This window comes from Squalius cephalus (assembly GCF_949319135.1).
Source record: "Squalius cephalus genome assembly, chromosome: 8".
Taxonomy (NCBI): domain Eukaryota; kingdom Metazoa; phylum Chordata; class Actinopteri; order Cypriniformes; family Leuciscidae; genus Squalius; species Squalius cephalus.
In genome coordinates, this window is record NC_137129.1 from 10,635,511 (window position 1) to 10,650,499 (window position 14,989).

Below are 14,989 nucleotides of genomic sequence, written 5' to 3' on the forward strand. Positions count from 1 at the left end.
ACAAGTAAAAGATCACAAAAAATATATGACAGATCACAGTTTCAAAAATATTATACAGTAAATATAATATAGCAGTTTCCTGCTGATTCCCATTCTGAAACAGTGTTATTTTATTTTTCTTGACTGTATGTACTATTATAGTATTTTATTTTTCAGTTTTCATTTAAATTTTAAAGTTTGATTCATTTTGTTATGTGCTTTTGTTGTTTTCCTTAGTTTTAGTTCATGTCGATTTTAGTAATTTTAGTACTTCAAAATATATATATATTTTTCTGTTAATTGTCAAGGCAACATTTCTAATTTTAAAGTTTTTAGTCTATTATTTATTTTTGTATTTAAGTTAACAAAAACTATTTGAATAGTTTTTTAGTTGACAACAGCAACACTGCTCAGAATGATAAGTTAATAAATCATGTGTTAATATGTAAACATGGCTGGTCAAGTGCTCAATTCTGGAAAAACAATCATGTTTTCTTTGCTTTACCCAGGGCAGAAAGTCATATGTTGACAGTAGACTTTAATTATATGGATTTCTGGTGAAATCACTGTTCATTTAGTTCACCACTAACAATGCGCTGTCACTTTAATTCTGCACGTGCAGCAGAGCAAAAATAGACTGTGTAGAAACGATTACTGCGTCTGGAACGCATTGCTGGACTGCATTCATGTGCAGTGTGAATGCTCTAACCTGTTAACATGAGCACTGAAATAAATATGTACCTCATACTCACAGCAAACAGATCATGTGGGAAATGGGCATTAAAAGGGCTGCATGATGTAAAACTACATCTTACCTCACATTTAGAAAAACAAGGCAACATATTGGATCGCACTTATCTAATCGTGGAGGTGGGAAAACAAAGTTCTGTATGACCCGCAAGATTTAAATGCAAAAGAAAAGTGTCCACCCTTAAATGGTGAGTTTTATTTAAAGTGCCCCTATTGTGCTATTTTAACAGTTCCTAATTTTGTTTTGGAGGTCTCCTACAATAAATTTACATCCATCCAAAGTAAAACAAAAAATACACATCACCTCATTTCTCAAAGCGTTTGAAAACGGTTTGTTCGAAGATTCTTCCGTCTCTCTAAACCCCTACTTTCCATGAGCCTACTCTGCTCTGATTGGTCAGACGGCCCAGTCTGTTGTGATCGGTCTACTTCTTACAGGGCATGTTGGAAACAAAATGGCTATTACCACATCTGAATTTCAGCTCCGGAGGCTTCCTTAGCACTTGTTTTACCTCAGTTTTACCTCTGTAAATCCTGTTTAATCATCCGGATGTCCTTCTGCTGTCACCTACGCTGTTGTCTTCTTGTAGCTCTTCTCCCCTTCTTCACATTAGCCTACATTAATTTCACCTCCGCTTGTGGTTTTAACACCTTCTCTTCATCACCGCGTGCCCTCTCGTTAACCTTTGTGGTTGGTTACAAACATTAAGTTCAAGGAACTTAATTTTCACACCTTTTGCTCTACATAATAATCAAAGGAAGCCAAATGTATTTGTTTACACCCTACATATCACTAAGTATTTTAGGAACTCAAATAGCATTCAAGCATTTTTATATATTTAAGCATATATGGCATTACCTTAAAAGCAAGCAAAATAATATTTCTTGGAAACGGGTAAATAGCAATGTCAATATCCAAAACAGTATGTAACAGGAACTCGTTTTGGCAGTTCAGAATAGTTCTTTCTTTTAGGAGACAATAACTTTATTTGTTGTGCACTTTGATCTTTAAACCTTTGCAGACATTGTACATTTGCCAACAGCCACATTTCAAATTACACACTGCATTAAAGGTAAAATTCGAAAAAGCATAATAGGGACACTTTAAAATATTACCTTTTAATGTAAGAGAAGTACCATATGTTTATTCTGTATGTGCCACGTACACATATATATCTATATATATACATCTATATAGTACTGGTCAAAAGTTTGGACACATTACTATTTTTTATGTTTTTGAAAGAAGTCTCTTATGCTAATTAAGCCTGCATTTATTTAATCAAAAATACAGGAAAAAACTGTAATATTGTGAAATATTATTACAGTTTAAAATAGTTTTATTTTATTTTAATCTGCTTTAAAATATAATTTATTTCTGATTTTTTTTTACATTTTATCAGCCATTACTCCAGTCTTCAGTGTCACATAATCCTTGAGAAATCATTCTAATATGCTGTTTTGCTACTTAGTTATTATCAATGTTGGAAAAAGTAGTGCTGCTTAATATTTTTCTGGAAAATGTGATACTTGTTCTGGATTCATTGATGAATAAAATGTAAAAAAGATTAGCATTTAATTAAATAGAAATATTTTCTTACAAAATAAATCTTTACTATAACTTTTAATCAATTTAACACATCGTTGCTAATAAAAGTATTAAATTCTTTCAAAAAGTGTGACCCCAAACTTTTGAACGGTAGTGTATATTGTTACAAAAGATTTATATTTGAATACATGGATTACATGGATAACTAATAGTTGTATGTGTATATTGTTACAAAAGATTTATATTTGAATACATGGATTACATGGATAACTAATAGTTGTATATGTGGCACACAGCTGCGCATGGCAAAGTGCAAATGCGTATGGTTTGAAAGCACAATGAGCCTGTGCTGCTTCTGGACTGCATACACACTGCAAATGGACCATGTGTGAAACGCGCGCAAGCCCTTGATGAAGACGTGTTATAACTTTTGAAGGCCTTTAATGGAGTACTATAATTGTAGCTTTTATGTGATATAATAGGACTTTAACTTTCTGTTATGAAAAGCATTACTGCACACTGAGAGTTTCATAAACTAACATGACATTAATGTCTTTACACTCCTCATTGCACTTAATTGAAAGTTTAGTGTATTATAAAGCAGTATATATGTCGGGATGATGGTTATTATAATTACTTAACGCACTTAATGTGTCTTTATACCCTTACCGTATTCCATTCTTTCCATACAGAGGGTCTAAATGGCTCCTGGAAGGATGGAGGTTTCACTCCATCAAGCTACAGCAGCAGTGGATACTGGAGCTGGAGCGCGCCCAGTGACCAGTCCAACCCGTCCACGCCATCCCCGCCCCTGTCCGCTGACAGCTTCAAACCCTTCCGAATGCCCAGCCTCAACGGGCCGACAGATGACAACATCGATGAGCATGACGGCAACAGCTTGCTGTTCGACGAGCCCATCCCCCGCAAACGCAAGGTGAGCCACTGTCATCTCACCTTCACTTATGGAGATTTGATCAGGCGTAACTTAGTTAAACGCTACTATAGGAAGAATGGATAAAGGAAGATAATAGATTTACAATGAGCGCCACAAAAATCTGCAGCCACCCTGCCGCCCGTGTCCCTGGCACGGTTTGTGATCCTTGAAGTGAAATTCAAATGCAATTTAGAATGAGACAAAGACCCTTATGTGAGTGCTGAATACTTCATGTTTATGCTAGAGGTCGATTTGCATATTCATCGGCACCAAAAATGGCATGCAAATATTGAACATCTGTAAAAAAAAAAAAAAAAAGTGCCAGTATTATAGTTTTATTTTTAATTATGGCTGGTGTAAATGGGGTTAAAATGAGGAGAAAGAAAGTTAGTGGTGGTTACAGTGTATTGAGCATCATTTAAACTGCTTTATTTTATTTTATGAATAGCGCGAATAGGCCTAATCATTTTTCTAGTTTTGGTTGCACAATAAACTGCTCCTGGGATTTCATATATTTTGGAGACTGGAAATTTTTGTACATTTTTTTGACATTCAGCTTATTTATTTTACAAATTTCAAATCAGGCCAATCAGAAATCAGGTTTTTAAACTCTTAAGTTATGGCTGTCTACAAAATCTAGCATCAGTCAACCACTAGTTAATGCCATTATGCCTTCTTTTTTTTAGGGATGTTAGTTAATGCATGTGATTCAAGTGGAATATAAATGCTTAAGGGAACATTCCAACATGGTATTAGAAAAATATTAGGCTAATAAAAAAAAAATATCAGCCCAAAACACATTTCAAGACCATGATGAATGGAAAAATCCCTAATCAAAGACTTAGCGCAAAAAACATGATTTCTACATTGTGTTCAGTGCATTTCCCTATGTATTTCAATGCAGATTCAGAAATATGCAACTTGAGCAAAATAAATAATGATTATATTATTTTATATGATTGACAGACCTTGTACTTTGTATTTTATTCCTGCATGTGACATGACTCCTGAATTTAGAGGAAGGCGTGTAAAAGTGATTTATATCTGGACTCTTTCTAGCATTGCAGACAGATTATTTGAGAAGTCGTGGGTACATATTTCTTTACTTTTAATAACACACTGTCCTCTCTGGGATGTGGCTCATTTGGAGGTGCCATTACTAGACATGATGATGCTGTGTAGAGAGGCAATTTACTTGTCTTTACGAAGATATGTTACCAATGCACTAGGCTGCTCACAGGCACCAATCTATTTTATCTTCCAGTTCATCAGGCTCATGTCAGGTGCATCCCAGATTCTGTCAGTCTTCCCTCATTTGTGGGAATGAATAGACCTCCTTTATCTTAGTTATTGTCTCTCTAGCTCAGGACTCCAGGACAACAGCAATACCAGTGTTTGTCAGTGCCTTGTTTTCATTATCACTACTATTATCCTTGCTTTTCATGCCATGGACATAAATATACTGTATATCATTTTTTGTTACATTTTGTATTATAAGAACTTTTATTTATTCTTTTTATTTCAGCTACTTGCCAAATAAACATTTGTCATTTTCATTGTTTAACTTTATGTACTAAAATAAAAATGAATAACTAAATCAACATATTAAAAAAAAAACTAAAAAATTGAATATTATATATAAATAACAAATTTTTCTTAAAAATATATACATGCATGTCTGTATTTATATATGCAAAATAATTATACACAGTACACACACATATATTATGTGTAAACAAACTTTTATTTTGGATGCGATTAATCGTATTAACAATCAAGCTTGAAAAAATATTATAGTACAAGTAATAGTAAAAAGTATAGTAAAATCAAGACTTTGTAAAAGACCGTAATAAAAAAACTGTGGTAGTACTATTATACTGAGTGTACTAAATATTTACCATATTCATGTACAATGGTACTTACAACCTTTACAAAAATTACTTTGGTAGTACCATGGTACATTGATGGTATCATGTAATAATATTATGGTACTCTTCATGATGTTTAGATACTTTAAAAAAAAAGGAATAAATGTTCAAAAAATGCCATGGTACTGTTTGGCACTTTTTGTGTGCTGATAGGTGGTGATTCTCCAAAGTACTTTAGCGAATATTATGTCCATAAAACATGGTAATACCGTAGTACTTTAATAAATACTGTGTTACTGAATGATTACCATATTTATGTATTACCTGTATGGCATTTACACACTCAATGCTACCTAAAATAATACCCTGGAACCACCATGGTACATTACCTTGGTACCATGACCTAAAAACCTTGGTAGTACCACCATGGTACATTTAAAGTAATGATTTCACACCAATTCCTACAAATATATCTAATTAATAATGCTGTTGATGAAGAAGTTAAATTCCTTTTAGATTCATTTCTAGGAGTTGCTGTTCTAGGAATCACGAGCAGCCTCAAAACACATCAATCTGTCATTTCTCAGTGTCTTTCCTGGCAGAAGCTTCAAAAGAGTCTTTCCTAAAAGAAGAAAAATGGCCAAGCTTTCTGCTTTGACCTTCAGCTGCCTTCTAGAGAGTTGACTTCAACACGAGTCACAAGGACACCAGCCGGTTTCAACTGTTGTTAATTAGTAGCTGGTTTATAGCACTGGGAATTGCGGCGCTGTTGTCATCCAGGGACATGGTGAACCGATTATGTGGGAATGAGCTGCTTTGTTTGCCAGACCAACACAATGGCCATCTTGAGGAAATTAAATTAGCGTCACAACAATGGTAAACAAACTACCGCACGCCACCTGACATAAAACCGTATGTCGAGAGATCGAAGTATTAAGACTTTCATCTTCACTTACGCTCACTTGTACTTTCAACTCGAGTGCAGTTTTGACACGGGAGCCGCAGCTCTCAAATGACAATTGTGTAATTAGTGCAGACACATTGTGTGAAAAATGACATGAGCTTTGAAAAACCTGCGCTATAGTGTCGCTCTCAATGCCGACCAATTACCAGCCTCGGAATAGAGCAAGAGAGACATCTAAGGTGGGCGTCCTGCTGAGGCTCTGGGTTCTGCTCTCACCCCTTGAATCCCCCCCCCCCCCCCCCCCCCCCGTGTCAGTCTTTTGTGAGCATCTGAATACTGGATACAAGAGGTCTGCCAATTGATGTTGATTAGTGTACTCACTGTGCACCTGTGTCCTTGACAGAACTCCATGAAGGTGATGTTCAAGTGTCTGTGGAAGAACTGCGGGAAGGTCTTGAGCACAGCCGCCGGAATCCAGAGGCACATTCGAACCGTCCACCTGGGGTAAGCCACCTGTGGTATCACAAAAAATTGTGTTGTATATTCAATAACCACCCACAATACATTTTAAACAGGTGTTAAATGCACTGAAATAGCACTGCGTCATATTTAAATGAAGTCATTGTCATTTTTTTCTGCACAAACACACCTCATTTTATGACAGTTAGGCTTGTTATGGATTGTGCCTTTAACGGTAATACAAATTGTTAATGAGAGGGGTGTTTGGTTCATTACCGTTCTAAAGTTTGGGGTCAATGAGATTTTTAATAAGTTTTGATCAAAAGTGACAGTGAAGACATTTACAATAATTTCAAATAAATTTTTCAAATAAGTGCTATTCATCAAAGAATCCTGAACATATTTTTAAGTTTCCACAAAAATATTAATCGACACAACTGTTTGATAATATGAAATGTTTCTTGAACACTAAATCAGCATATTAGAATGATTTCTGAAGAATCATGTGACTGAAGACTGGAGTAATGGCTGCTGAAAATTCAGCTTTGCCATTACAGGAAATAGTCCGAAATTTTCATTTGCGTTTTTCCGTTTTCGTCATCCTAAAAATTCGTCACGTACAGAAACCTTGCACACTGAGTCCGATGCGTATTAATTAATTCGCAAAAAAAATCGCAAAACAATACAAAATGGAGTCTTCAAGCAGTGAGGATGATTTTGTTGTCCTCTCTTTTCTTAAAAAGAGAAAAATTAAGAGGAAAGATTGGGTCCATCCAATCCTGAGATTACGTATGAAAGGAAAGAGAGTTCTACCTCCTTATCAAGGAGCTGCGGGATTATCCCGAGCAATTTAAAATTTACTTCAGGATGTCAGTGGCCCAGTTTGATGTGGCCCATTGTTAGTGATACTGGAGCCACATATTAAAAACAAGACCACCAATTTACTTGAACCAATTTATCCTGAACAGTTCTAGATTTTGGCCTTCGCTTTTACAGTGGCTCTGAAATGTCAAAACACTTCTCAAAATGCTTGCTACAGATGCGAAAAACGCAGAAAATCTAAGTAACCTTGAGTCCGAAATTCTCGTATGTTTTTTTTTTCCGTATTCGTCATTCAGTGGCTCTCAATTGTCAAAACACCTCTCAAAATGCTTGCTACGAATGCAAAAAAATATTTTTTTATGACGGACGAAAGTTTCGGAGGTAGTGTGTAAACGTGATTGACATAACGTGAGGTCGTATTTATTTTTTTAACGTGCAAAATTTCCGGACGAGAATTTCGGACTCAGTGTGCAAAGACCTTTACTGACCCCAGACTTTATAATGGTAGTGTACATGTGTAAAATAAGTCCATTGTGGGAAAATCATTTAATTATGGTAGATTTTTAGCGCATTCAGTGCATTTCCCTGTGTATTCACCCTGATCATTTTATAACCGAGGTTACACTTAACAAGGAAGGAAACAAACCCAGTACATCAAAAAAAGTTTTACATTTATTACCAAAAAACTTTTCATGTCATTTTCAAAACGTTTCATGTACACTTAGGCAGAATCCATTCACATTTTTATGCTGTTATACTATCTCTTGGCTGAAATTTATCACAGTGATCTCTGGATAGCATATAGTGGGAGATAAGAGACAACAGACTGCTCCTGGTTCAATGTCAAAATGTCAAAACATGAGACTAATTCCAGCAGGATTATCACCACGCTTACACTATTACTGCGGGGCACAAAGTAATGATAGCCAAGGCCAGATGATTGTGAAGGAAGGTTTATGTTTCTCTCTGCTGAAGTCTGATTAAACCACAGACCGGGAGGATTTCTGAGAAAATCTAATTTTCAGAACTATGGTTCAATGGAAGGACATGAGAAACTGACGGTTTTATGCATCAAGTAACTGTTGAAACGGTTGAAAGTATTGTACGATATACCATAGCATACTATACTATACATCATACCATACTGTAGAACACTTACACTACTATATCATACTGAAACACAGAATGCTACACTATACCTTTACCATACCACACTTTTTAAATAAATACTTTTAAAGATGTATTAAATTGATCTAAAGTGACAGCAAAGACATTTTGTTACAATCCAGTTACAATCAATTTCTATTTCAAATAAATGCTGTATTTTAACTTTCATCAAAAAATCCTGAAAAAAATTATGTATCACAAGTTTCCACAACATTAATCAGCACAACAGTTTTCAACGTTGATGATACTAAGAAATGTTTCTTGAGCACCAAATCAGCATATTAGAATTATTTCTGAAGGACCATGAGGCATTTTACTATGGAATTCATATTACACATTGCATTACACCATAATCTACAACACTACACAATAAAATACCATAGCATATTATACAATGGAATGTAATGTAATTGATCATAGTTTATCTGTATGGATGGTTAGACACGCATGTAATTCGTGGATTAGTTGTAAAGTTGATCCATCATAGAGTGAAGGTTTATCATTTGCATGTGTTTCTAAGTCTTGCCATTTTAAACATTTTAATCGATTTTACCATTCAAGTACAAGAAGAGGTGAAAGAGAGCTTCATTCGGTAATTGCGCACTGTTTCAGACAGCGTGCAAACACAGAATTTAGTCCTCTTTCGCGTCTCCTTGTGCTTGAATGGGGACACACACACACAAAACGATCTCAAAATACCCGTCTCGGCATGTATTATTGTAAACACAGTCGCTTATGTCTTAAGTGAACGTAAACAGTTGAGAAAGAAATCAGATGTATATCATTATATTGGATCCGTGCATTAGGTCTTAAAGTGACCACTGCCTACAAATACCCTCAGATATCTGTGTCATTAATGTTAATCAAACAACTAAACGCAACTTTAAATATTTTAATCTATATTTAATTTGTACAGTGAACACTATGGAGTTACTTTACACTTAATTATTACATTTCTGTACCTGAATACTACTGTTAGACCTTACTTTGGTAACATTTTATTTTAAGGTGACGTAGTTACACGTAACTACATGTACTTACTATAGTAATAACAGTAAATTATGCATAATAACTAACCCTAACCCTGACCGTAACTCTATAGTAAGTACATGTAGTTATTTGATATTACTCGGTACAATGTAACTATGTCGCCTTAAAATAAAGTGTAACCCTTACTTTTATTTGTAACTTTGCTCTATTGTATGTGTGTATTTGTTCTTATTTTATTGGTATCAAAGCAGTAATTAAGTTACGTAAAGTATAAAGTAGTACAAATGTTTACTACTATAGTTTCACAATGACAGGTTTGGCTTAACTACTATATGCTCAGATTCAGAGTAAAAATGTTTATATCAAATTCATATTAAATCAGGCAATTAAAAAACTGCAGCCATTTTTTCAGCTTCAGTGTGGAAGTACTGTGATTTGCCTTTATAGGGCTTTACAGTATGACAGAAAAGTATAGTGCTGTATAGTATAGTACCTTTAAAGCAGTTATATTAGTGGTGCACATTAGAAATGTTAAATGAAAGCAAGTCATAGTGTTGATATAACAATGTTTCAATGATCTGTCTCTCTTCAGGAGGAATTGTGACTCAGAGTGTAGTGACGGTGAGGAGGATTTCTACTACACTGAGATTAAGCTGAACACAGACTCTGTGGCGGACGGTTTGAGCAGTCTGTCTCCTGTGTCCCCGTCTGTTCTGTCTCCCCCGCCGGGTTTGGACCAGAGACAGCCGGATGGCACTAACGGGGCGAAGAATGAGAACAGCACCACCACCCCTCTCAGTCGCTCCGCTCCAAGCGCACTCTACCTAGTGCACACAGACCACGCCTACCAGGTACAGCCCATCCAATCACAAGGAGTTTACACACATTTACATAACATTACATCACTTGAGTTGAGAGATCCACTCTGATGCTCTCAGTACACAACCTCTAGACAGAAGTAATATGAAAATGACATAGTAGTTCTATGCAATTACAGAAAGAAAGAAAAACTTTTAATATCAGATGACAGCCTCAATATGATTGAAGTATCAACAGGCCAAGCTGTGCATAAAGACACCACTCAATTTCAATATGGAGGATGATAAGGTCACAACACATGAGGAGATTAAAATGAGAAGTCACGTTTCTCTTGATCACATACACTGCTGTTCAAACGTTTAGGGTCGGTTGGATTTTTTAATGTTTTTGAAAGAAGTCTCTTATGCTCACCAGGGCTTAATTTATTTGATAAAAAATACAGTTGTAACAGAAATATTGTGAAATATATATAGTGACAATGTTCTATTTGAATATATTCTAAAATATAATTTATTGCTGTTATGGTGAATCTGAAATTTCAGAAGCCATTACTCCAGTCTTCAGTGTCACGTGATCCTTCATAATACATGTCGACGTAATCGATTACGCTCTGTTTATGTTCATCGCTAATTCCTTGTCATGTTTCACACAAAACAAAACTCTAGAGCAGATGTTAACGGCTGGTATGGCAGTGCCACTTAATACGGTTGCGTTCATACAGAGTTTTTGTTTTTTTAGGAGCTTGACAACCCCATTCTAGTACCGAACTGACACCAGCATATTTTCAGAACTCACAACTGCATTCTTGACAATCCAGGACGGGATTTGAGAACCACTACTAAACACTGAAACTGAAAGCACAGAACAAAATAATAAAAACCGTTACATAATGATAACCCTGAATGTAATCATACATCTGCTGAACTGTTACATAGCTTTAAATGACCAATAAAGGAAAGCCCACTGCTTGAATGCTAGATGTTATCACATTATATACATGCAGCCGAGTCATAATCCCGGGCCCGTAGAGACTCTATATCAGTGTGACTGTCACCCCACAGGCCACAGCCCCTGTTACCATCCCCTCCACCAGCTCCACTGGCTTCACCCCCTCCAGCAGCAGTTTCAGTATCTCCTGGCAGTCCCCACCTGTCACTTTCACTGGCACCTCTGTGAGTAAACACACATACACACACGCACACTCCTGTGCCCATCACACACATGCACACACTGAACTCCAGTGTGCCTTGCGTTAGACTGTCCCCTTATACACATCGATTGTCTCTCATAACCACCCACTGATCTACCAGTTTGGCCCTTCATTTGATTGCACATTTGAGTTACCTGACATCACTGTCAGACACATCTCTGAGATGTGAGTCAAATATCTCATCACTGATAGATAACCAAATACCAAAACTCTCACAAATCAAGCTAAACAGACTCCATTTTATGCTGAGTGTTTCTGTAAATTACACTTTGATGTTTTTTTACGACAGGAAATGGATGAATGATGTGTTTGGCCGTGTGTGAAGGATTTGAACTCTCTCTCTCTCTCTCTCTCTCTCTCTCTCCAGGCTTCTCCCACTCACAGCCGGACGCAGGGCTTTGGGGAGCAGCGCTCTCAGACCATCGCAGTGCTCTCGTCTCCCCCGAGGGCTGCAGGCTCACTCAGGTACAGTCTTAAATACAGAGCCTTACATCTGAAGAAATGAATATTGTACTTTAAAACGGCTGTGTGAAATAGTTAGACCTGATGAATGCTGGAAGTGTGGTGGCCATAAGGGACATTCTTGCACGTTTTACGAGCGTCCAAATCTATCAGCACATCATAAAATCTGTAAGTAGTGTAGAAAACTACAATTAACAATATGTTCCGCTCTCTATGAAGCCAGAAGCAAATCACAAAATGAATATCCATTTTTCAAACTCTACATTATCATCTTGTGATGTCTAAATTCACTTGTTAAAAATGAGTGATTCCAGTTTTTGTTTTTTTAATTCTGACAAATTATCATCCAGATTTTTTTCTTAATTTTATTGTTTTTACATTGCTTGTATCATGTTTGTTAAAAAAATTATATATAAAAATAAACAAATAATAATTTGAACAAATATGATTAAAATGAACACTCACTTGAGATGATAACTCCAGTCATATCAGTGACATTGAAAATCTTTTCTATTCCGTATATTATATTATATTATATTATATTATATTATATTATATTATATTATATTATATTATATTATATTATATTATATTATTATATATACTATTAGGAGGAGACATTTACAAGCAAAATTATATACAGTATATTAGATATGCCAAAATCATTGCTGATTTGAAATGATTGAAAAACGTGTTGTCCCCCTAACAGGTTTAATAACAACAAAAAACTGAACATGTAAATACAATAAAACAATACACAAAACATGTATAAAGTAAACAAATGTTTGAAACAGATTAAAGTGCAAAAGAATTATTAAGAACATTGGTTTTTAAATTGTTTTTAAAGTCCCCCTGTAGTCAATAACTATCCCTTAAAACTCATCTTTGATCACCAAAATGACATATTTAAATGTTTTTTTTTTTCTTCATGCCTTAAAATAGCTTGAATGTAACTCTACACCCTCGCCTCATTTCATATCCAAAATTTTAAATTTAAAGTTGAAGTTTATATTGGAAGTTTAATAATCACATTAGGATGCATCACTGTTTTCCATGCACAAATTGACTTCTTAAAATGATAATGAAGATGTTTGTTATACCATTTAAGATATTTAAGACATTTTCATGCAGTTCACACACATCTAGTTTAGTTAATAATCATAAGCTTCAGATGAACTTGGCTTGAGCTCCAAATTTGAATCATGCAAGTACACAATTTTTATTAAATGTTTGCTTTTGTTTGTTGAGCGATTTTTGTGAAACTGTTTTTGTGTTTTGTTTTGTTATGTGCTGTGCAGTAGGAAGTCACGAGGCGAGGGGAAGAAGTGTCGTAAGGTGTACGGCATGGAAAACAGAGACATGTGGTGCACGGCCTGCCGCTGGAAGAAAGCCTGCCAGAGATTTGTTGACTGAAACAGCTGATGGCTGAGACACGAAAACAGGGTGGGCTTCCTTTTGCATGCATAGCATAATGAAAAACGTTCCTTCTCTTTGTTACTGACCACAGACCCACCCTGCCTCACCTTAAACCCATGTGGACTTCAGGGGTCAAACCCTTATGCATTTCCTCCAAAAACAACGGACGCACTCTCATCTTTGAATCTTTGAAGATTCACAACTCTCCCTTCAAGGCGAGTTGCTTTATACAGCGTTTGTGTTCGATAGACTCCTGAAAAACATTCTTGTCCGTTCCTAAAGGACCAGTTAAGGCAAGACCAGCCTCTGTCCAAGCTCTTTTTAAAAGAGAAGAAAGCTCTCTTTCAAACTGTGTGAGAGTGCTATAAAACAGAACCGGAGAAAGTGTTTCTTTTTCCACGGGCACTTTTTTCGCATTTCTCCTGCCTATTTTACTAAAGGTTAAGGGTTGGACAGCCAGAAAACCCTGTCTTCTCAAGAATGTACCACCACTGGGGTTAGTTTTGGGATGTTGACTGGACAACTCTCTTGAATTCATCAATGCAAAAAAACAAAGAAGAAAAAAAGTATGGGAAGAGGACTTTTAGCTACCCCCTTTCAGCCGTGCTGTCACAAGCAATTGCACCTACAAAGGATGGATTTTATATCTCTGGTTTTATATTTGCGTTTACCAATAGGACATTTCTTTCAGGGATGCGATCAGTAAAAGCAAAACCAACAGTTAGATTTAACAGCAGAGAACTCAGTGCTTTTTGTCACAGGAATATCTTCTTGCTACCAAAAAGGGTTTTTACGTGCCATTTTCTTTCCTTTTTTTCCCTCTTGTGTAACTTCGACTGAATGAAGTACAAAGACTGCAATCATTAAAATCCGACAGCACAGACTTTCGTCAAAGTTAGCAGTGGCAAGAACCAGCCATTCAGGCAACGCAACCTCTCCTTCCCATCAGCAGGAATGAACTGCATTCATATTAGAGCCATAAATGAGCCTGCGGTGGTTTTACACCACTGTCTGATGCCTAGAGAGGTTTGACCAACATGCCTGACTGAGTAAAGAGTATGAAAACTCTGCAAAGTGGTTCATTTTACCTCTGAAAGGTGTAGAGCTCTTTTCCTCTCACCTTTTTCCTGACCTCACAGGTTCAAGTAGGAAGTAATAAAAATAGCAAATGCCACATCTACTCCGGCACAGGAGCTCATGCTGGAAGCACTCAGATGTGATGGTGTTATTCCTCTGGAATTGGTACAGTATCGTGTAACATGGCAGAATGCTGGTTGCAGGAGGACGGACGTCTTTTCACGATGGGCTTCTTTGCAAAAGATGACCAGGATAGAATAAAAAAAGTTGTTTGTTGAGTTCCACATAATGTCGACACTTAGTTTGGCTTTCAAGGAATACGGCAATCGTAATCTGGCTCTGATACAGTCTAACATGATATAATCTACATAACATCAACACAAGCTAGTTAACTCATCATATGCATGCAAACAGTGTTTATTGTGTTCAGCACAATTGTCTGTTTTGTTCATCACATGGTTCCCCTCTTACTTACTGTCGATATTTGTATATAGATAAGGTATACAGTATTCAATTCTCCAAAACGAAATGTTTTACGCCCAGAGTAATGCTTGGTTTTATTGGTAGAACATGCATTAAGGCT

At 36.1% G+C, this 14,989-nt stretch overlaps 1 protein-coding gene across 4 annotated transcripts in view; it reads left to right on the forward strand.

Moving 5' to 3' along the window:
• Positions 1 to 14,691, forward strand: part of znf704 (zinc finger protein 704) — a 51,562-nt gene extending 36,871 nt beyond the window's left edge. The window contains exons 4-9 of one of the 4 annotated variants that reach the window (XM_079878323.1): positions 2,971 to 3,212; positions 6,388 to 6,488; positions 10,015 to 10,273; positions 11,303 to 11,413; positions 11,819 to 11,916; positions 13,212 to 14,691. In XM_079878323.1, the coding sequence (XP_079734449.1) occupies positions 2,971 to 3,212; positions 6,388 to 6,488; positions 10,015 to 10,273; positions 11,303 to 11,413; positions 11,819 to 11,916; positions 13,212 to 13,326 (926 nt within the window). In that variant the 3' untranslated portion in view covers positions 13,327 to 14,691. The remainder of the gene's footprint in view (positions 1 to 2,970; positions 3,213 to 6,387; positions 6,489 to 10,014; positions 10,274 to 11,302; positions 11,414 to 11,818; positions 11,917 to 13,211) is intronic. The other 3 variants (XM_079878324.1, XM_079878325.1, XM_079878326.1) reach the window with 3 other exon arrangements.
• The last annotated feature ends 298 nt before the right edge of the window (positions 14,692 to 14,989 follow it).